Source organism: Mauremys reevesii, linkage group 10 (genome assembly GCF_016161935.1).
Source record: "Mauremys reevesii isolate NIE-2019 linkage group 10, ASM1616193v1, whole genome shotgun sequence".
NCBI classification, from domain to species: Eukaryota; Metazoa; Chordata; order Testudines; family Geoemydidae; genus Mauremys; species Mauremys reevesii.
Genome location: NC_052632.1, coordinates 13,858,628 through 13,882,584, shown reverse-complemented (window position 1 = coordinate 13,882,584; position 23,957 = coordinate 13,858,628). Strand labels below are relative to the sequence as shown.

General features: G+C 48.5%; 1 protein-coding gene across 10 annotated transcripts in view; it reads left to right on the top strand.

Annotated features, from left to right (window-relative positions):
- NTRK3 (neurotrophic receptor tyrosine kinase 3) overlaps positions 1 to 23,957 on the top strand; it is a 315,119-nt gene that overhangs the window by 279,466 nt on the left and 11,696 nt on the right. For 5 of the 10 annotated variants that reach the window (XM_039491387.1, XM_039491383.1, XM_039491382.1 and 2 more), the window contains 2 exons: positions 10,297 to 10,371; positions 15,664 to 15,777. The exons of 1 other annotated variant lie outside the window; for it this stretch is intronic. In XM_039491387.1, the coding sequence (XP_039347321.1) occupies positions 10,297 to 10,371; positions 15,664 to 15,777 (189 nt within the window). Of the gene's footprint in view, positions 1 to 10,296; positions 10,372 to 15,663; positions 15,778 to 18,801; positions 18,823 to 23,957 lie in introns of those variants that run through there. 4 more of the 10 variants (XM_039491390.1, XM_039491392.1, XM_039491384.1 and 1 more) reach the window with 4 other exon arrangements.

Genomic DNA, 23,957 nt, shown 5'->3' with positions numbered 1-23,957 from the left:
AGATACGCTCCGTCGAACTACATTATTGAAAACCCCAAGAGGGTTTCTGTAAGTCATCGATGTGGCAGGATCGCTGTCTTCCCACTAGTGCTGTGCAAAAGAGTGAGGACTGCAAAGAGCTTCGTGGATGAAGCGACTGTGTTGGGCCCGTTTCGCTCTCTATAAAGGAGATGTCCTGGGGCCCCGCCCGTCTTCTCTCAGAAGGATTTTTTATGTCTTTATTGACTGAGGAGGCGGGAGTTAAAATGCTCCCTTTCCGGCCAGTCACTGCAACATCTTTAGAAGTCATCTGTTTCTCATGGGCTTTTCTTTGTATCACACCAACTGCCTTGTGTGGCCAGAGCAGCCCCTGGCACTGTGCTGTATACGAGCAGAGAGTCTCAGGGGAAGAGTTTTGTTCTTCAGAGTCCAATTTTTTATTAGTTTTAGGATTAAAAACAAATCTTGATCATTTTACCCGCTACTACTACTACTTAGCCCTTCTCTAGCACTGTCCATTTGAAGGGGCCCCCACAACCACCCCGGAGAATTAGGGGTCACTATTATTACTCCTGTTTATGTATGGGGAAAGTGAAGCACAGAGAGGTTAAGTGATTTGCCTAAGGTCACACCGTGAATCAGTGGCAGGGGACAGAATTGCACCCATGTCTCTTGATTCCCTTTTCCCCTCCCTTAGCCAGCAGACCATGTCCCTCTTAGAGCTGGGAGCAAAACCTAGGCGTTCTAACTGCTCTGTTCTCTGCTCCAACATTCCCCCCAAACTGTCCTCATTTCCCCTTCCGCTTTTACTTAGCACAACAACATTCTTTGATAACATGAGACTTGCTTTGCTAGGTTTGAATTGTGTGGAGGAATAAGGTTTGTAAATGGCAGTCGGCCTTGCTGAGCTCCCTGCTAGCAGCCGTTGCCACCTTTCTGGGCAAAAGGCTGGTGGTGACACCAGTGGTGTTGGATGTGGCTCTGTAGCCATGGTGTCAGGGACCATTTGGCTGTAACCCTGGTGTAAAGTGCCATTGACATCTCTTGCAAACCTGGGCAAGGCGAGCAATTCTGTTCAGCCACAATTGTGCTTCTTGGCCCTGAATGCATCTTAGGATTTTTACTCCTAATGTCTCTTGCATTAAAACTGGATCTTTTGGGCTTCCGAGCTCACCTGTCCCTGTTGCTTATGCCCAGCATGAAGGGCTGTTTGACCAGATACCACATATGCAGATACCAAGCAGTGGGTATAACCCCCATAGTAAGTTCCCTGAGCCAGCTTCTCAGTATCCATGCAGAACACCTTTCTGCTGAAGATATTTCCCCTTGGTAGGATCCTGGAGCAAAGTTCTATTTCGGGTGATTTCTACATCACATTGTGTTGTGTATCCAGGTTGAGGCCCCAGAAGAATACAGTAATTTATCGTTTTCTGAGAAGGCTGTGAAGGTTTCCATCTGAAAGCTGACAACATCTGACAGGTCTGCAGCACTCTGAAGGCTGCAGCTTACTTAAATCTGTTGGGTCTGTGTGTTTGCCCTCGCTCAGGACTGCTGAGTGCGGATAACTAGGCGCATGGGATGCGGGAGTGCATTCCAGGTTCGGGATTAACTCCTAGCCATTTCTTTTCTTTTCCGTTTTTAATCTTTTAAAACAAAGAGAAAACACCATCTGGCTCATGCATAAGTAGGATGCAAAATGCTTTACAAAGGTGAACTGCTTAATTTCCTGTTACACGTTTGGATACAGAAAACAAACATTGACGTAACAAAAGCAACAGAGTGATTTGTTCTCCCTTTCTCCGTGTTCAGTCTGAAGACAGATGTGTCCTTTCCCACGCGGATCACTTAGGAATCCCATCAGCTCTTGCTTTTAAATCTGCTTTGACAAGACAGGGTTTCTTATGAGGATGGGGAGGAAGTGTTTTTTGGCAAGTATGAAAAGATCTGAGATAAAATCTTTGATTAGAAAGGGAGGGAGGGTGGAGGGGTGGGATGGGGACGAGTCGAATCCTAAAACCTGTGTGCATTCCACAGAATTGAAGGAACATTGCTGTAAAGTGTTGTTTAATGTTCCATTTCATTTTTGATTTTGATCCCTGTGGGAATAAAGGATCGAAGAGCTGCGTATTGGTGAGAAAATATTTTTTTTTAAATTTCATGAATGGAATCTTTTTCAGAAAAAAGACCCAGGACTGCAATGAGGGGAAGGGGGACTTGCATGTCAGGATTTAGGTGCAACAGATTTGTGTGGGGAGCGCTGGACTGGAATAGCCGGGATTCTGTAAGTTAAAACTGAGAGGAATCAGCAGAGTTATGTGCAGGAGGCAAGGGCTGGAACAGCAGATGGTGCAGCAGGTCAGGACTGAGTTTCTCTGACAGCTGGGGGTGGGCAGGAATGGAACAGCAGAGGGTGCTGTAGGTGTGAGTTATGCTTGGATCCTAAGAAGTAGGTGACTTCCTCACTCACACACTTCTCTCTTAGACACTACCTCAGGGAAAGATCCCAACCCTGGCACACGCCCTTGCTAGTCTCCATAGGATGTTGAATCTCCTCAGTGAGGTCATTGGATTCCCCTTCACCAAAATGAGAGAGAAGCGATCACAGTGTCAGGAATACACCTGGCCACTGAAGGGTCCCAGTGTTTTAATGAGTGGTGAATTGCATTCCTAACACTTCAGCTTGAATTGGGTGCTCCACCAGTGGCGCACAAGTCCCTTGAGTCTGTAAAATCTGGTCGGAAGTGTTGAAAGCAGATATTTTCTGATGATGTTTTGTCATTGGCCTGGCGGGTCATGGCCAGAAGCATGGAAAGGCATGGAAATGAAAAGTTAACAGAATTCTCCCCAGCAGCCTATATGGCTCAGGATTAATATGAGCTGTGGGTGAAAGTTCAGGACTTTTCTCCTTTTTAATCCACTCCCCAACTTAAATTAAATACTTTCCGCATGACACTATTGTAGTTGCTTGCTTGTAATGGTAGGAGACCAGGGGAAGGAAGGGTGACAGTTCTAAGTCTTCGGAAGAGAACCCTGATCCTGGCTTCTCTGTAGCCAACATCAAATGACGCCTAGTTAATGTCCTAACATGGATATGACAGCAAGAGTGAGGAAAAAGATCCAATCAGAATAGGGGAGTTTGGTAGCATCAAAAGCAGTGAAACCTCGTTATGACATCATTCCTGGTATAGTAACATTGGATAGTGCTTAGCCCCCATCATTTTTCAATTCATTTAAGATTTTCAGCTCTAATCTAGCCATTGGCATTTCTCACACATCCATCACCATGGTATTTTAGTGCTAGAGAATCCTTCATTAATATAATATCCCTGTTATCTCTTCCCCTGCTCCTCTAGGACTTTGCTTTATTGTCCATCTCCGTGTCGCACGAGGGCAGTGTGGCATTCACTGTGAGGCTCTTAGCACGAAGAAAAATGCCCAGCTCCAGCACAGCAGTGCCAGCAAGCATAGTGCCGGACTCCCTGCTCCAAGTTTGGATGCAATGTCACATCTCATCCAATCCCCAGTAGAGTTAGAACAGGTTTTACTGTACTGATACGTAAAAGTGGTTTGAAAACATACTAGTATTTCAAGCTAATCCATCAGCTAATCCACCCGTTTTGGAAATCTGGCTGAAGTTTACTGGGCAAAAGTGGGGGAAATTGATTTGGCACCCGCCCTTGTGGCATTACTTCATTCCCATTTGACTAATGCTAATTAACAGAGCGCTAACCCTTTCCCCTTAATTAATACTGAAGAAATAATGGTCTGTGAAATACCAGCCACTTCTCACAAGGAATTGCTGAAGAGCTCTCCACTCTTATCCCTCTTGCATTTCTTCCAGGAGGCATGTCTGAAGCACCAGAAGCCTGCCCACTATGCGGCGTGTGCTTAGGAGCACTGTGGGCTCTCCCCTCCATATCCCAGTCTGGGACTTGGAAACACACCGCTTTCCAAATGTCCATCCCCGTCTAGTCTTACTGACTTTGCTGTAAGCTCTTGGGCAGCCCATATAACACATATAGGACTTTGCAGCTTCACCGTGCAGTGCTAACGCAGGCTAATGAATCCAAATCACCTCACCTCTCGGTACCTCAGGGTCCCCTTCTGTAAAATGGAAGTGATAATATGATTTACAGCCTGGCAGTGCTGGAAATTTTAATGTCTGTAAAAATGCTTTGAGATCCGCAGATGAAAGGAACTACGAGCTGGGCAGAGTGTTCCGATTAATTAAGGGCTCCTCATAATATAGAAGACGCCGTGGCAGAGTATGTGCTAGACTCACATACAGAGATAGTCCTGGGTGCTATTAGGGGACTCTAAGAGCTATAGAAGGTGCCTCAGGGTGATAGAAAGGGAACCCAGAGACCTTCAGAATGGATGCAGATGTGCCTGCAGACTGGTGGCCGGAGACTTGCAGTGAATTTGGCCAGGTAATGGAGATCTCCACTACCGATGGGAATATTTTTCTCAGTGTAACTTTGTATCCTTTTAGGGAGCGCTATGCAACTTCATTCTCCCCACTTTAATACCTCTCTATTCCAGTGCCGTCAGTCACCAACCTCCCAGACGAGGACTGGATGGGACTCCCATCAGAATACAACCATGCTGCTGCTTACTCAGCTGGTGCTCAGTATTCAGGGCTCCGCATGCTACCTGCTCAGTGCGCCAGTCCCTCCTGGCAGTCAGAATTGAGAGAGCAGGACTGGGAGTCGCCCAGGTTTGGAAGGGGAGACTCCCGTGTGGCAGTGCAGGATAAGTATCCCTGGGCTGGCACACTGGGTGTTCCGTGTGTGTAGGAAGAGACTGCGCAATATTAAGTGTGTTGGTCTTTGATATCACTCCGGCTCCTGTAAAACCGCTGCAAATTGGTACCGTACAGTTTATTATCTCCTGAAAGGAAGATGTAAGAGCAGCATCTTGTGTTTTAACTGGACTCTTTTCCCCACCCTCCACCCCTGACTTTTACACCGATGGAAAAAACCCAACAAATTGTAAAGGTTCTTTTTTTCCTCTTCCTCTTTGAGAGCTGAGAGCCCTTCACAAAGCAGAAGACTTAATCGGGGTAATTAGGTTGTGTTGTAATTCATGGCATTTTCTCAGGAATGGTAATTACCCTAATTCCTCCCCCCACCTTCAGCCCTCTCTCCTCCCCCCCTCCCCCCACCTGCCCATCACATGGCTGGGTTGCTGTTTTGCTGTATATACTGTTCATTTAATTTCTGTAATGAGAGGGATGTGGCCGGCTAAGACCTCTCACCAGTCTAGTGACGTCTTCTTTGAAGCACAGACACGAAAGGGGACTGTGAAGAATAGTCTGTAATCAACTAGTGAAAACTCCAGCCTGCCAGCCGTGCTAGGAGGTTTGACCTCTGCCCTAGTATCACCACCAGCTCAGGATTAGTGCCACCAGACTCTGAGTCATAGCAGTGTCACTAGTGGATGATGCTCGTAAACGGGTTCAGGTAAAATGAGAACCAACCTGAACCTTCACCCACAGCTTAAATGGAACCCCAAAACTTTATCCAGAGCTCAGTTTAAATCCAGGACCAGAGCTAAGGGGACTACCAGAGCTAGCCAAACCCCCACAGTTTCACTCATTGATAACCAACACATGAGCTTTCAACCACAGCTCAATGTGCCCCCCCAAATCTTCATCAAGAGCTTGAACTGAGGCCTTGAGCCTTCTTCCAGCAGTGGAGCTTAACTTCAGATGTTTGGTGAAGTCAGAAGCAGTTCAGTTAGCTCTTCCTTTAACTTGTACCCTGCCCTTGCATCTCCTGTTTGCAGAATACATGAAAGCATCAGGCCATTGGGTAAAAGCCAATTCGCTCAGCATGAAGTGACCAAAAACCAGCAAATACAGGAAATCTCCCAAGAGGCCCTGTTCTCATGAGATTTCCAGACTGATCTCTATACCAGTATGGTCTGGAGAAATTCCAACCAGCTGTGGGTAATCAATCAAATGCTGAACCCATATGAGTGAGGGGCAAACCAACACCAGAAGCATGGAGGTTCCATTTTATTCAACACAAACAAATCCAGATGATCTTCCAAATAGTCCGTGCTTCTTGAGCCTGCACAACTGCATTGCAAGTTGTGAGGCAGCAGGCTTTCTGGTGAGATTTCATGGTCCTTCTGCTTCCCTCCACTCAAATTCCAGTTATGCCTAGACTCTAAGGGCTGGATTCTTTGCTGTAGCCACTTTCTGCTGGGTGAAGCAAACGGATGCAGGGGCAAAGGAAGCTGTTGATGGCTCCCTGATCGTAGAGCTGGTTCTCCTCCAGCCCCAACATAGACTAAAGAAGCCTAGAGCCTGCTCTAATCTATGCTGGCCAGCTGTGGCCCCCAGTGGGTATCCATCAGCTGGAGATTGCCAGAGCAGTGTGCGCTAGCCACACCATTCTCCACCTCCCATATGCCAAGGGCTGCACAGAGAATACTTCAGGAGCCAGATATATGCCTGGGGAAGCCACAGATAGGGAGTTCTCACCGGTGTCTGGTCTCTTAGTGCCACCAGAGCCATGCAAAGGGGAGGGTACGAAGCTGACCCTAGGATATTACAGATGAAGCCAGACAGACAAGAAGGATGACAAATGTATTTCCCGATTTTTTTTGGACACTTCCACTTATTGTCCCAGCTGGCACTAGAAACTACAGAGAAAATGAAAAATAATTCACGTGATGTTTTAGAAAAGCCTTTGCCACATTCAGGGAGATGAGTTAAGAATTAAATGCAGCAAGTCCCTCCTCTCTACTAGTGCTGGGTCTATACTCTCCGCTGCTCTCCAGCTGATCAGCTGCCTCCTCCTTCTTGCTCCCTACCCGCAATGTTGTGACATCACCATTCATTTCCATCACAGTGCCTGTGAGATCACAAGCAGGAAAGGGCAGCAGAGGAGAAGGGTGAGGAGCTGTCTTTTAGCCACAAACACCTTGGTGATCAGCAAGGGAAGGGGAGGTGGAGAATTTATGAGAGTTTAATGGGAGCTTGGTAAATTATGGCTCGGCTTGATTTTTTTTTTAATGTGTTGCTCACGGCAGTGGCTTTTTAAGTGGATAGATTTGAAGGTTTCCCCCTGGTGCAAAAGGCCTTTCTCAAAGACAAATTGAAAACCTAGCTATGAAAATTAACATACAAATATCTTCCTCATCCTCTGTAATTAAGATATTTGCATAGGAAGAGAACATGTTTCTCCTGACTCCTGCGTGGCCTGAATTCTCTCTCTCTTCCCCTCCATTTCATAATCCTCCTCCTCTCCCAGCCACCCTCTGTGAACTCCTACTCCAAACCAGCTGGAGATGAAAGAGGGAGAAAGACAATATTTGCAAACAGCTGTGCTTAAGAAACGGACCATTTAGGGCTAGGCTTGCAGAGAAAGCATGCTTCACGTACCATCGGGCAATGATGCACAAAATTGCACATATATAGAAACAGAAATCTTTTTTTGGGAGGGTAACTCAAGAACTGAGCACAACTGAAAATAGTTCTTTTTTCTGTGCATGCCACGCTGAATTGGGGGAGGAGGGGAGAATCGTTTGTGTGGGCATCGCATCATCAGATCGTCAAAGGAATTCGCAGGGAAGAAATGTTTATATTTTCTTACTCCAATCCCTCTTTCCTTTTCTGCAGTAATTAGTGACAACATACAGTACCTGTAGTTCTGAGATACTCTCATAGCAGCAGGGTAGTAACTCCACTCCTAGTTTTTCCAATACATGTGAGGAAAGCATATGAGATCGTTGGCTTTTATAGTCAGATTCAACAGCTTCTTCATATTTACTTGGACTGAGATATAAATTGAATTTGGGTTTCTCTCTCCCAAAGTTACTTGTGATTGAATAAGCACGTGGTAAGGCATCAGACACAGGGAAAATGTCTCTTGCAGCCCCATGTTTGAGGTGGGATTTGCGTTGTTCTGTATTGATGTGTTTTTCCATTGCTGATGATTTCATTTGCGCTATCTTTTTTGATGCCCATCCTGTGATGCAGCTGGCTGGGAGAGTTTGTGCGGTGGATTTTTCTAACTCTGTAACATTTTAATGAACAGGAAATTTAAACAGCAGTGAAATCATTTTCTCAGCCTCTTTCCCACCCAGTTCTCATTCCTCAGGCACTTGATTTGTTCGGAATAGAGCAAAGCAATTCAGAGGCTTTTCAGCCATTCAGACAGCATTTGCCTGAACGGGATGATCCTGCAGCTACAGGTAGCAGCTCAGATTTGCACCGCTAGCTACGGTGAAAAGGTGCACGTGAGTGGAACTAGGTGGCCATGCCTCCCGAACCCACTTACTTCTTTCCTTTAATTTGGCAGCAGTCCATGTTGTGTTCTTAACTGCCGCCTATGAAAATGGTCACATGCCAGAGCAGTGCTCTCCAACTACATGCACAGCTCAGAGATGTCCCTTTAATTTTTGCCCTTGGAGTCTAGTTCACTGGAGAGAACTTACTCACTGATTTCACAGTACACCTCTACCCCGACAGAATGCAACCCGATATAACACGAATTTGGATATAACGCGGTAAAGCAGTGGGGGACCCCGGGCCCTTTAAAGCACCACCCGAGCCCCGCTGCTTTACCGCGTTATATCCAAGTTCATGTAGAACCCCAGGCCCTTTAAATCCCCACCTGAGCCCCGCTGCCAGAGCGCCGGTGGTGATTTAAAGGGCCTAGGGCTCCCCATAGCAGCTGGAGCACTGGTCCCTTTAAATCCCCACTGGAGCTCCAGCAGCCAGGCTCAGGTGGTGATTTAAAGGGCCAGAGACTCCAGGTGCTGTGGGGAGCCCCGGGTCCTTTAAATCCCCGCCCGAGACCAAAGCCAATATAACGCGGTCTCACCTATAAGGCGGTGAGATATTTTGGCTCCCGAGGACCGCGTTATATCAGGGTAGAGGTGTATCTGCCACGGCCATTCAACATTATTTGCCCAGTGAGTCTCCCCTGGCTCCCCTTCTGCTTTGATATAGCCGAAGTCTTCTTTCAGTGTTTTCTCCTTCATTCTTTTAAAATATTTTTTTTCTTCTTCTCTTCTTTGGGCCCAATTCTCTGAGGGGTGGAGCATCTGTCACTCCCACCGGTGGGGATAGAATTCGAGGCCAGTCGTAATCTTGCAGGATAGGCTCCTGTACTTCCAAAATGTGACTGAAATGACTGGGAGGGAGGAAATACTGTAAATGAAACTCAGGGTGTCACCACAAGCTGCTTAATAACTTTGCACCACAGCAAATCAGGGCCGTAAACTCAGCTTCCCTGTCTGAAATGGGTATAATTCCTCCCTACCTCATGGGGGGATTTTGAGGTTTAATTGCTGTTTGTGAAGAGCACTATAGGGGTGGAAGTTGTCACGGAAAGGCGGATTACTGAATCACTGGGAGGCCAAACACTTTTCTGTCTGGCATGTCGCTCCTCTGGCCTAGGATACCTGTAAACTAAATAAAAGTGGAACAAGTTGCTCTCATGAGTCCACTTTTATATTGCTGCTCTCAGTGGTCCCTAACGCTGAGGGACATGTGTAGCAGGGAATAGCGTAGCATCTATGTTACTGCTTATTACACTGCAAAATGACATACAAGAATAACCTCTCAGTAGGCGTGCTGGCACATAACCATCCATTGTATAGTGGGTGCTTCATCCTGTGAACCTTTAGGACCCAAATTCTGAGAGGCTCCGGGCACTCCCTGTCAGGTTCTGAGCAGCTTGAATTCCTGTTTGCTTCAGTGAAAGTGACAAGCACTCGGCACCTTACAGGCTTGATTCAGGCCAAATGTTCCCTGGAAGTTTTGGCCGAGTAAAGGCCTGGGCCTGGGCCCTGTCCCATCTGCAGTGATATCAATCCAAGTACATCATTCTAAGGAGGATGTTTAGTAGCAAAGGAACTGGAGATATCTCGGAGTTGGACACAAGGGACAATCCCAGCCCGTTACAGTTCCTTCTGTGCTGCAAGAAGGAAAGGAGACTCTTTGTACAGAGTCTCAGTGTTATTCAGTGGCTTTTATCATGTAAGTCAGGGTCCAATTCATAGGTGCCCATCACTTTGTTTAGTCCTTTGCGCTTGTTTAAATGATGACCCCAGGTGCCAAGCAGTGGTGCAACGTGCCTCAGCACAATAGTGGACGATCGGTCTGACCCCATGCTCCCGATGAGTGTTGTAAAGCTGTTAGAATGTTGCAGCCAGTGAAAGACATACAGTTCAGTTAAAGACATACCCTCTCCCTTCTTGTCCCCCTGCTTCATCCCCCCCCACATACTCCCTCCTCCTCTCCCCCTCCCCTTCTCTTTTGTTTTTCTCCTTCCCTTGTTTTCACCCATTCACTGTCAGGAAGGGCCGCATCCGAAGGGCCAATGCAGCGCAGCGTGGCAGCGGCAGAGACTAGCACGACCAGCAGCTAAAACAGTGAGTGGATTTCAACTCCAGGGGGCAGTTTGAAGGTTGGGGAGTTGTATGGATCGAGCATGTGATGACATATGGGACTGGCTTTGGGACTGGTGCACATGGCAGTGGAGGGGACCCCACCCCTCGTGTGGGAGGAGAACACAACCCACCCCCCCAACAACTTCATACAGATAAACAGCCTCCCAGTGTAGCGGAAGCAGATTACAATAAGGCATATGCTGCGTTAAGTGTCTGACGGTCTCTTGGAAGGCCCTTGGCATTGCTGTCAGGGAGCAGGGCTCTAGCAGTTAATGTCTGTCAGCAGAATCACACAATGGTGTGAGTTTAGTTCCAGCGTGGACAGACGATATAAGGGACATGGCAGCAGTTAAACAGGCTTCACCCCAAATATGATTTTGCTGCTTTCTTGCATTTCAGTGCAGTAACCAGAATGGCATTGCAGGACATGGATGGAATTAGTGTAAAAGCTGATGTCATTTGTATCCTCTGCCCTGAAGGCAGTGGCGGATTAGCCACTGGGCCAACGGGGCCCATGCCCGGGGGCACTGGGCAATTGTGGGACCGTGGAAAAATGGGGTCCCCACGCCCTGATCCGCTCCATCCACCCAGTTCTCCTTCCAGGGAGCAGGGTCAGGACACGGGGGCTTGCCCCGCTCTGCCCGCCAGCCTGGTGCTCCTGCCGGGGAACGGGGTCAGAGTGCAGAGAAGGGCAGAGGCAGCGTGTACCAAGCTGATGGGTCCTTTCAGTGGGCTGTGGGTCCAGCCCCATCTGTGCCTGGCTCAGGTCTCCACCCCAGCTGGAGAAAGTTAGTGCAGCCACATGACAGGGAGCTTCCGCAGCTAAATCAGGCCCAGACAGAGGGCTGGGCCAAAAGCTTGCTGCTGCAGGGAGCCCAAGGCAGCAAGGGAGAAGCAAGCTTGAAGGAGGCCTGCCAGCCTCCCTAGCCAGGACAGGATTAAAGGCACAACTCAGAGAAGCTACAGCTAGCTGGAATGAGCAGCACAGGCTCCGCAGGGCTGTGAGATTCCGGGCACCGGTGGGGCCACTTACTGGAGTTATCAGCAGGGCTAAGCCGAGATGCTGTAAGAAACGAGAGCCCTCATGGCCGAATCGAGTTGAAAGTGCTCTGGTCCGGGTGCCAGGCAGGGGAGGAGAAGGTAGTGCTCCTGCAGGGCCGTGCTTTGCCCCCAGGGTACCCTGAGGGATGGCTGCCGGTCACACACGGCCCACCTCTCCCAGGTTTCAGCCCAGCCCACCAGACCAGGTGGCTTGCAGAGCCAGTTCCTTGTGCCAGCCAGCATGGCCATGTGACCTGCAGCGAGGCCAGAGATTTGGGTTTGAAACCCTTTATTTCAAGAACCTGGCTAGTTTCCAGATATACATGGGGTTCCTGACCAGAGGCGCTCCTGCCGGGTGGGCAGAGCGGGGCACGCCCGCGTTCTCCGACCCCATTTCCCCGGCAGGAGTGCCCAGGAGGTTTGGGGGGCCCCCACTTGCTCTGGCCAGGGTCCCACAAAACCATAATCCACCTCTGCCTGAAGGGAGTCTTTTTAACAGGATTTTCCCCTGTGCACTCACACTATTTTTTGTCTTTCATTCACGTCCTCGTGACTGTATAAATACTGCAGAGGTGAACTCCAGCAAGACATGGTAACATGTAACTTCTCTGTAGTTCCTTTCATCCAAAGCCCCTGCAAACTGTGAGCCTGATCCTGCAAACACTTATCTCTGCATTGCCATGAACAATCCCCAGGGAAGTTAATGGGACTCTAGCACAGTGGTTCTCAAACTGGGGCCGCCGCTTGTGTAGGGAAAACCCCTGGTGGGCCGGGCCGGTTTGTTTACCTGCCGGGTCTGCAGGTTCGGCCACTTCCTGCTCCAGGTCAATGGGGGGCTGCAGGAAGCGGCGGCCAGCAAATCACTTGTCCCACGCCGCTTCCCACAGCCCCCATTGGCCTGGAGCGGCGAACCACGGCCAGTGGGAGCCGCGATTGGCCGAACCTGCGGACCCGGCAGGTAAACAGACCAGCCCGGCCTGCCAGGTGCTTTCCCTACACAAGCGGCGTCCCAAGTTTGGGAAACACTGCTCTAGAAAGTTCCATACCTGGTACTAGTTGCAATATCAGACTCCACATAAATGCAGCACCCCACTCAGAGTGGATACATTTTGGACAAGAGAACACTACCGTACTTGGATGCAAAGTTCCCTGAGCTCTTGCATGTCCCGTGTTGACATTTCGTCCCAATTACCCACACACTCTCTTCCTTTGGCTGCACTGTCATTGCAAATGGCTCTTTGCTCATAATTGTACTAACCACCTGGAAATTTGTTGCTTCCTTTTATTGATTTTATTTGTTTTCCAGTGTAGATAACATGCAAATTAACAGATTCCCTTAGCATATCTTATACCATTTAATAATACAACCATTCAATATTTTAATATATTGGCAAATACAAAGAACAAGCTATTCTGGGGTGTGTGGGGAGGAGAATTTACTTAGAAATGTCCCCAGGTGTCCCTTCCAGCAGTGCCTTGCAGCCTGGCATGGAGGTCAGTAGACTCCAGCAACCTTGGACTGACTGGGGGAAGTGAGTCCTAGACTTGAGAGCTCTGCACTGACCATGCTTTAGGGGAGACCCTAATTGCTTGTATAGAGAGATAGGGTGCGCCATTGGTTTGGGTGCTAGCCTGCGATTTGGGTTCAATTTGCTGATCTGCCACTGAATTCCTATGTGACCTCAGGCAAATAATTTAGTCTCTGTACCTCAGCTTCCCATCTGTAAAACGGGCATAATAGCATGCCCTACCTCATTGGCGATAAATACATTTAAGAAGATGGTGAGCAGGGGCGGCTCCAGACCCCAGCACACCAAGCACGTGCTTGGGGCGGCATGCCACGGGGGGCGCTCTGCCGGTCGCCGGGAGGGCAGCAGGCGGCTCCGGTGGACTTCCTGCAGGTGTGCCTGCGGAGGGTCCGGTGGAGCCGCAGGACCAGCAGATCCTCCGCAGGCACGCCTGCGGGAGGTCCACCGGAGCCGCAGGCCGGCGACCGGCAGAGCACCCCCCGCGGCATGCCGCCCTGCTTGGGGCGGCGAAATGTCTAGAGCCGCCCCTGATGGTGAGGCATTGTGAAGGGGTTCCCACTCACCACAGGGTCTGGGAATTAGCACCTCCCCCACACCATCTAGCACTCTCTTCTGTGGGTTATTCATGGTATGACCCCCTCACTCTCTTCATGACTCAAGGCGCTCCTTCATGACTCTGCCCTCCAGCCTGGTCACTATATCGTCCTCCCCTTCTAGGGTAGGAAAGTCCCACCATACAATATCCATATGCCATTTCAGACAGGCTTCTGTTTCAACTCCAGGTCCTGTGCAGCTTTGCCAGTGGCTGGTAGGGGAACCCAGGCCCGCCCACTACTGGGACCCTACGGACCCTGGGACCCTACGACTAACAACCTAGGTCTGCTCAGTCTGAGAGACTGTTGTTTCCCTGGGCTCCTTCCTGCCCCATTTCTCTATGTCCTTGCCTATCTCTGGGTTTACCATCAGAGATTCCTCCACTCTCTGTGGCTACTTCACCCCTCTGAGCCTCTTGCCAGACTCCCTAATCCAGGACAGGACCCTCAGAGTTTCCTCTTCTCCTGGATTTCCTCCTTGTCCCTGACCAACTCCCTTTCCCTTTAGGAAGTAACTGCAGACCTCACCCCTTCGGCCGCCTCCTCCTTGCACTTCCTGGCTTTACACTCCTATCCCAGGTGGGCTTCATCTGCCATCAGGCCTATCAGGCCCTGGTTCCACCCCAGATGCAGCATCCTGGCCCACATTAACCCACTAACGGCTTGTGTGGGGGTAGACACCCCATCACAGCTGCTCAGATACTATGGGGATGAGGGCCATAGAAGTTACTTAGCTAAATACAATCTTTGGTTTTGAACTGCACAGGGAAACGTTGTCAGCAGAGATACCCAATGTACCCTGCTTGGAACTGGGTCTCCGGATCAGTCCAGGTGTGATGAACTATGGAAATTCTTAGTGTTGGAAAAAACCAGCAGGAGCTGGAAAGTATCCACCAGTGCAAGGACCATGCCATGATTCCTTAGCCCTGTCCTTACCTGGCATGTGCAGACTGCCAGTCATAGGCGCCAACTCTGTGGGTGCTGCAAGCTGGAGCATCCACAGAAAAAAAATCAGCTCCTCTCCCTTTCCCCTATGCCTCCTGCCCACCGGTGGCCCTGACGATCAGCTCCTCCCCCGCCCTCTCAGTGTCTCCCACCCGCCACGGATCAGCTGTTCAGCAGCGTGCAGGAGGCACTGTGTGGGGGAAAGGGGGAGGAGCGAGCGCAGTGAGCACTCAGGGGACGGGGCAGACCAGGGGTAGGAAGGGGCGGGGGTGAGGGTTCAGGGGAAGGGGTGGAGTGGGGTCAGGGCCAGGGGCGAAGTGGGGGTTGAGGAACCCCCGGCAACTCATAAAGATGGCACCTCTGCTTCCAGTACCGTGCAAGGACATTAGTCTCGCTGCAGTGATGCAGGATGTGGCCTTGCCTGGTGAGCTTATGCAATTAGCCAGGCATTAGAACCCCTCAAAAGATGAGAGAGACATACATGCATATGTAACAGGTGTCTTTCTGAACACACATCTCTCTCTTTCCTTTCTGCTTGCTGCCACCCAAACAGAATCTTTTTTCTTAATTAGTTAATGTTTTATTAAACAGGAGGCACCTAGCTCAGAAGCAAGAGGTTTAACTCAGAATCTCACACAACCCAGACAAAAATACTGCATTAAAAGAACATAAAGGCAAAGTGAAGCAAGCAAAAGTCAGGCCCTGGAAAGGTCAAGCCTCCCTGTGCATCCTTAACGTCTACACTCCGATGTATCACCCTACAGTCTTTAATTATATGATTGTGAGCTATTATTCCTGCAAGGACAGTGCTCAGTAAACATAGGCAATTGTTCATTATTTCTTAGTGTTCATTGTGTGGGCCCCATGTCTCATTTGCTGCACACCATCCAACTTCCACACTGAGATTTTTTCTTTATTTATTGTCTTTTTCTACGTCATTCATCTCTGCGGTGTCTGAGAACCTCACAAATCTCTATCTGCCCAGCACTCTTGTGAAGCCAGGAAGTTTTATTTCCCCATTTTACAGATGAGGACCCGAGTTACAGAGAGATGACGTGAATTACTTGTGGTCACACAGCAAATCTGTGGCACGAGCAAGACCAGAAACCAAATCTTGGGAGTCCCTAGCCATGGCCATAATCACAAGGCTATCTCTTCTCTACCAGGGAGTCTCTACCTTATTCACTACACACCATGCAACATCTGCAGTGAAAGAGGAAAGGATGCTATGGATACCACCTTCATTCATGACACACCATGCAATATCTGCAATGAATGAGGTGAGATGTTCAGGTCCCAAGAATAAGTCACTACACAACCTGGCCTCATTCATTCTCCAGCATGTACATTGCATGAAGCAGGGGTCCTGTGAAAAAATAGTGTGTGAGCATGTAACTGAAAACGGTATCACATTGCAGAGGTACAGGGGGCCAGAGCTAAGGTTATACTTTGTCTAAAGGAGAGTCCCCTGAAGCTTGTAATAGCAAAGGGCCTATGACACACTGTAGTGCTCATTCCATCCAGCAGAGAGCAATGGTGCACATGTGTGCATGCACACACACACACACACTTGCCAATTCATTACAGTACAGCATAGACCAGTGGCTCTCAACCTTTCCAGACTACCCTACCACTTTCAAGAATCTGATTTGTCTTGCGTACCCCCAAGTTTCACCTCACTTAAAAATTACATACTTACAAAATTGCTGACTTTCTCCTTTTTACCATATAATTGTGAAATAACCCGACTGGACTATAAATATTGTACTTACTTTTCAATGTATAGTATATAGAGCAGTATAAACAAGTCGTATGAAATTTGAGTTTGTACTGACTTTGCTAGTGCTTTTTCTGTATCCTGTTGTAAAACTAGGCAATTATCTAGATGAGCTGAGGTACCCCCGGAAGACCTGTGAGTACCCCCAGGGGGACGTGTACCCCGGTTGAGAACCACTGCTATAGACTACTAGAGCAATTTGCTCAGAGGGCTCAGTGTGCAAAGTGACTGTGTGGAATAAGTCCCACATTCAGTTACACCTCTACCCCGATATAACGCGACCCGATATAACCAAATTCGGATATAACGCGGTAAAGCAGTGCTCCGGGCGGAGGGGGGGCCTGTGTGCTCTGGCGGATCAAAGCAAGTTCACTATAACGCGGTTCACCTGTAACACGGTAATATTTTTTGGCTCCCGAGGACAGCGTTATATCAGGGTAGAGGTGTATTTAAATTGACACGTATTCACCCAAAACAGACGAGGTTCGACAAATGTGTGTCGGGGTGGTCTAGCTATGTAATCCTGCCTAAGTGCAAGGGACTGGACTAGATGCCCTCTTCAGGTCCCTTCCAGCCCTGCGTTTCTATGATTCTGTGTCCGGGGTCTACGGGCTGAGGGGAGCATCAGCATAGGGGATTTGAGCGTTCTGTTTTGGTGCTCATGTTTGAAAACTGGGCCTGGAAACTTTTTTTAAAAGTCATAAGTGCTATATTATACCTGGCTGAATCCTTCGAACAAATTAGAAGATTTTATTAGTCTACGATCTGAAAATAATTGCTGCCATTACTATTTAAATTCTAAGTGCTCCAGAGGGAGCAACCTAAGTGGGTCTAAAATACATGCAAATAGCCTTAGTCACCTTAAAAATCCCATGGGCCTTATATGCATCAAACACCAATCCGTGATCCACATGCAGAGCACCCGTTGGCATCAGTGGGTTGGAGGCATTTGTGTATCAACTGGTGGGGGTTCTGTGGGCGGGATGGTTCCTTCAGGTGGGGTGAGCACTGTAGTTCAGGTAGGTCCATAGGGCATGGCTGGGGGATAATGTACCTGGCTCTGAGAGGGGCAGCATTAACTCTGGTGACTGGAGCAGAAGCTTTCAAACTGACCCATAGGGTGTGTGCGTGTGGACAGAGGCGAAAAGTTTCAACAGAGAAGGAGAAAGCTGGTCCACTCAGCATTTTACCTCAGGTTTTCCAAAGCGAACACCCAGGTCTCTCTCTCTCGTTGATTTTGGTGAGTTCAGATGGTGACACGGAGCACGAGGATATAGGTGGTGGTTACTGGCAATGCTCCCCCTAGCTCGAAGGCTAATAGAGTTCTCCAGCTGGTGTCCTCACCACCTCACAAACGAGGCTGTGTTAAATCTTGAACCCCTTTCTCCCACATCCCATATCTAGATGAGCTGAGGTACCCCCGGAAGACTGACTGAGGGGTACTGACCCCTCGCTCACCCTCCCCCCACACCCCTTCCTTCTTCCAGGTATCACTGGGCAAACCCAGATTTGTCCCTCTCAGACGTTTACACTGCATCCCCCACAGAGAGGGGCAGGCAGCTCAGTTCAAAACAGAGGAACTCCCCCTCCCTGCAGTCACACTCACAGACGTGTCCAGTCAGACTGCGCTTCACAGAGCAAACCCTTCCTCTTCACCACCATGAACAGGGCTACCACCCCTGTCCCACAGCAGAGTTGTTTGTTGGGATGAGTCTCAGTGCATGGACATGAATGGGCTGCTTTTCAGGAGTGCCGAGCACCCTCAGATCCAGCCAATGGGAGCTGCAGGTGCTCAGCCGCTCTGGAAGCCAACTCATAAACTGTTTCCCCAGGTGCTGACATGGAGACAGTGTCTTGCGTCCTGCTGCAGCCACCTCATGCTTCACTGACAGCACTGCAGAGTCTTGACACAGCAACTTTATGCATTTAAAAAGCGTTGACTCTTGCTCTGTAATGATAGCAACATGGTCAGGCCCCTGACACCGCACAGAGATAACATACTCTTGCAGGTTACTGAACACCGAAATGGGAAGGTGCTAAGAGGTTCAGAGATTAATTACCATTTAACTGGCCGTGTTTCAATCTCTGGATAAGGCTGTAGTGAAGAAGACAGAAACACCCAGATAATTTACCCTGGTGCTATATAGTAGATTACCCTGTACCTACAAGGTCGCTAGTTACCCTGTAATTAGAGTTCTAACACATGGAAGCCAGTACAAGGCTTCTGAAACACCATGTTACCACTTCAGCACCTGGTGCCATAATAGCAGAGGGATGGCAGCAGAGGGCAGGCGAAAAACCTCATTATGCACATATTGGAGGATGTTAAATAGCTTAAAAATTCAAATGGGGCCAGGGGGATTTGGGGTGGGGTGGGGTGGGGTGGGGAGAGAGGCCATATGTAGAAAAGAGGAGAGAGAAGAGACAGACCCAGGGTTTCTGAGATACACAGTGGAAATGGAAGGAGATACAAATTATGTGTGCTAGGAGGTTTTGGACTGGAACAGCAGGTGTTGCTGCATTTCAGGATTGAATTGCATCCACAGAGCTGGAGGACATGAGGCCCAGGGCTTTGACAGAGCCACAGGACTGGATTAGCGGGATACGGCACAGGAGCACCAGCAGGACTATGTGAGGAGAATGCAATTCTGGAAGGTCAGGGTGTGCTGCAGGTTGGAAGTAGCAGCATGTCAGGGCCCATGACTGTAATACCAGGTATTCCTGCAGATCAGGACTGAAGTGGACTGGCAGAGCAAGTGTGCCTGCCACACTGGGCCTGCCCACACTGGGCCTGCCTCTAGTTAATGGTTTCTGTCCCTCATTTTCACAAGCATTAAATTCAAACAGAGAGAGAGAGAGAGTTTGAAAGAGTGTCTTTGATTATAAAGCACATATTCCATTAACATCACACATCTCACATGGCACCAGTTCTGTCCCATACACAACAGAACCCCTGTAATGTGCACTTGTATCATTTACCCTCAGGTCACATCCTATTTTCTTGGGGAAACATTGTCCTCTTTGAATCGTGTGACGGGGAAGTTCACCACAGAGCTTGTGTGCTACGGCAACACAAAGGCCAGTGCACTTTGCGGCTGTATGTACGGAGCAATCGCATAAAGGAGCAGGGAGATAGGTCTGTGCTCCAAAAGTCTCTACTGCAACCATACCTCAGATATTACTTCCTTGTGCAGGCAGGCTCCGTGCCACAGCACCATGTTACCAGAAAGGTATTGACAAACCCAAAAGACTTCAGAGAAGAACAGCAGAAATCATGAGGGGCCATTGATTGATGAAGATTAAAAGGCCTAGCTATGTTTAGCTTGGCTAAGCAACAAGGAAGGGAGAGGATATGACAGTCTGCAAATATCGGAAAGCAGCAGATTTTCAGAAGCGTCAGAGAAGTGCTATTTAGGGCTGTACGTGGAGCAATGGTATGGAGATAAGAAAGAGAAAGGCAGCGTGAACATCAGGGAAATCTCCTTGACAGCGAGATGTGTTTGGCTGTGGAGTATTTGCACATGGGAAACGGTGGAAGCCCCTTTGGGATGGTTAGAACTGAAGCCATCAAAATGTCCTTCAGGGGACAGTCCTCCATTCGCAAAGGGGTGATAAACTGAGTGGGACATAGAAGGTATTTTCCAACTCTAATTCCTTTGCTACAACATCTTTTAGTTTGGTGTAGCTATGTGGCCAGTGTGTGTTTGTCCATGTGTGTAATACACACATATACAGAATTCCTGGAACATAAATATAGGGCCAGATCCTCAGCTGATGTAACTCAGAGGAGCTTCAGTGAAGTCAGCTGAGGATCTGGCTCATAATTTTTAAAGATAAACTTCTCCACTCAGTAAATGACCTAGCAAGGATATAATCTAGGAAGAAATGATGCCTTATGCATATCTGCATTGTGTCATTCCTCCCACCAGACACAGCTGAACATTAGCGGTTTCTGTATTTCTCTCTCTCTCCTTCCGTCCTTCCTCTTGTGGCTAACCCTAATGGCGAGATGGTGTCCAGAGAGACATCCAAAAGATCCATCTGGTTAAGACAGTTGACCATCCAGGGGCAACACAGGCTTCCAGCAAAAGCTTTCATTTCTGTCCCACCGGGGGGTGGGTTTAGCAAAATGCATCCCTTAGGGTCTGGATGGCTCAGGGCCTCCGGTTGGCTTCAGGAAAGGGAGCCGGTGGTGCAGGAGATGTCAGACAGCAATATCTGAAATGGGCTCTTAGTTCTGCCTAGCTCTCATGGCATTTAGGAGCCAGGCATCAGCATATTCCTGGGTTTGGTTTGGTTTTTTTAAAAAAATATATATTTCTCTGCCAAATAAAGCGCAGAGAAGTGTTTTAATAAAAGACCATTAGGATAAGGAGGTCACTAGACACTGTGGATGCTGGTCTATCGAGAAGTTCTGGAGACACCACCAACCAGCACAGTGACAGTGCAAGTCACTCTGATGACAAATGCTTGGATAGAAAGGGACAGGGTGGGGACTGTAGTCCCAAAATTTAAAATTAGCCTGTTACTGTTTCCAGAAACAAGTCCCAGATCCATCTTCGGCGTGGGCTGCTGCTCCCCCTAGTGGTGCTGTGAGCTCTCAATTTTTCTGCTGCTGCTGCTGCCCTCTTGTAACCCACTCAGACACCTCCAGCAACTGTCCCCTTCTGCTTCCACTTTTCTGTGGGTGCTGTCACCTCCTGCAGCCTCCTGTTTCTGTGCCCCAGCACTTTTTTGCCCATGCATTATAGCGTCTGGGACATGCAAGAAAAGAGCTCCATCCAGTGCAGAGCATTCCCCTTGCTTGGCCTCAGGAAGTGGAGCCATTAGCATCATATATCAAATCACTGCATCATCACAGTGTCTAAAATGTATGTGCTCCACATCCTCTCTAGCGGTGCCTTAACCCCTGGTTCTGCCTTCCTCATGCTTCTCCCCCATTGACCAATGTCAGAGCAGACATTGCTTCCCTAATGGCACCGACTAGTTTAATCGCATCATTAGTGGGTGTGACGTTGCAGTCCTGAATGCTGAGATCTTCATTCTGACATGGGATGTAGTATGTTTGTTTGACATGCCATCCATGCCTTCTCTGCCAATAACTGGTACTTGACTGGGCCAGGAATCAAAAGCAACTTCAGTCTGAAGTTACTCAATATTTCTTTGAGGTTTTCAAGCTGATAACCCACTGTTCTAAAACAGAGTGAGAATCTCATCCTAAGGGGAGGGGTGAAAGCACCATCACCTGAGATGTTTAAATAGACTGGAGAGGACAAAGGACTAGCAGAGGTACAATAAGGAACTGTCCTTTGTTGGCCCACAAGAGATTGACTAAATGTGACCAAATGGATTTTGATGAGACAGTCCTGATTTAATGGAGATTGTCTAACTACCATATTTCTAAAGGATTCATCACCTTGGGAAAACACTAGACCCTCATATTATAGTCTAAAGCTCCTGCTACATTTGCAGAACAATAAGGGGCAAATTTTTGAAATGGCCCTTTAATTTTTATACACACTTTTGCACACGTCTCCTGTTTGCACACACAATTTAGGAAACTGCATATGCTGTTTAGGCACGCAACTGTATGCATGAGAGTTACGTGTATGCAGTTTTTAATATCTGACCCAATGGGTTTATTAAATTATTATGGGCTGATGCAGTGTGCACCGAGGGTAGGACAAGAAGTAATCAGCTTAGTTTATAGCAAGGGAGATTTAGAGGTTGGATATTACGAAAAAATTTCTAACTATAAGGATAGTTAAGCCAAAGAACGGGTTACCTAACGAGATTGTCCAACTTGTGCTTAAAAACCTCCAGTGTTGGGGATGCCACAAACAACTGTCAGAGATGGTCTAGGTATACTTGGTCCTCCCTCAGCACAGAGGGATGGACTACATGACCGCTTGAGATCCCTTCTAGCCCTACATCTCTATGGCTCTGTGATGTTCCATTGCAGCATGATGTGCTAACAGCTCAGCTTTGCAGTACAGCTGGGTTCAACACAGAGGACAACACTGGAAGCTTTCAGGTCGCCCTCCAGAGTAACTGTTTCACATATAGAAAGGGATTTATGTATCACGGGGTTCCCAGGCCCTGCATCGTATTAAATTTCTGTCTTTAAGCCGCCAGGACATTTCTGTCTCTGGTTGCCAGGCGTGAGCTCAGTGAAACTGACATTAATAGGAAATAGATTTCCAAACAATCAACCCTAATGAATTTTGAATATTATTATGATTAATGCCAAGGAAGTTGAACTGATTATCCAGCATCCAGAAGTTAAGTAATGGAGCCTTGTCTAAATCATGTATACTCTTCAGTCAGGAGTGGATCTGGCTGCAGATGAAAAATGGGCATGATTTTTCCAGAGAGGGTGTCGTGGGCAGGACAGAGAGATAGGGGTAATGGAGAGGAGAGATTAAGAGATACCAAGATGACACTGTCTTTGCATGTAGTGGTAGTACATGCAATTTGTTTATCACTGCAGGTTTTTGAGCTTCATACCTCAGCCCATTTTGTGAGTTTACTTGCATATTACTGAGCAAGGATCTATTGACATAAAACTCCACCTAAGTTCATGCCCCGAGACGATGCATGTAGAAAGCGAAACATATTAAAGACATTGCTTGGAGCCTGCTGTTTTGACTTAACGCCTGTCTATCTGATTAGCTGTTGATCCCTGACACACCCATCACTGTATTATCAGGTCACTGTCAGGTTGCACCACAACGCATGACGTGATGATGTAGTGCCAGCTCCAAAACATATGCGCTTGTATGATCTTGCAGCTATGGGAGACCTTAAAATCAGTCTGAGAGCTGGTAATACACAGCCCAAAAGAGATGTCAGTTGGCCACATGCCAGAACGAGGCTGGGAGAGTATAAAGCAAAAAAGAAGGGGGTTGGAGGGGGTTGGATAATTTCAGGCGTAGCCAGAGTGTTGGTCAGCAGGCCAGAATGGCCTGCAGAGTTCTCCAGTGTCCCTCACAGGAACCCATATCACTAAATCTCGAGGGCTGCCCCTGGACACTCATGCAAATTTCCATCTTGATCCAAGCAACATTAGCTTCTCAGTGCATGATGGAGAATTACACACGGGGACCACGAGTATCTTGGGTCAATATGGAGTGTTACATGCTGATATCAGTAGCTTCCATGGGCCACACCTCTTTATTAAAGTTGGATACAGTTGGAAGACATTCCATTACATCAGTGTTTCCCAAACGTGGGATGGGAAAGCCCCTGGCGGGCCGGGCCGGTTTGTTTACCTGCCGCGTCCGCAGGTTCAGCCGATCGCGGCTCCCACTGGCTGTGGTTCGCCGCTCCAGGCCAATGGGAGCTGCTGGAAGCGGCGCAGACCTTCGGACGCAGCAGGTAAACTGTCCCAGCCCACCAGGGGCTTTCCCTACACAAGCAGCGTCCCAAGTTTGGGAAACACTGCATTACATGGATATTAGGTGCCTCTGTCCACCTATGCAGCTTGTTACTGTGTGCAGTTTGGGCAGTGCCTGGGACACGATGTCTGTCGTAGCGAATGTGGTTATGAAGTTGGTAGCATTGCTGGTGGCCGCACTGAGCACTTTGCAAATCAGAGCTGAGAGAGGTTTTCCTCGCTGTTACTCCCGACATTTGGCTTGTGTCCGGGCTGCACCTGGACAGTTTGCAGGACCAGCTGCCTCC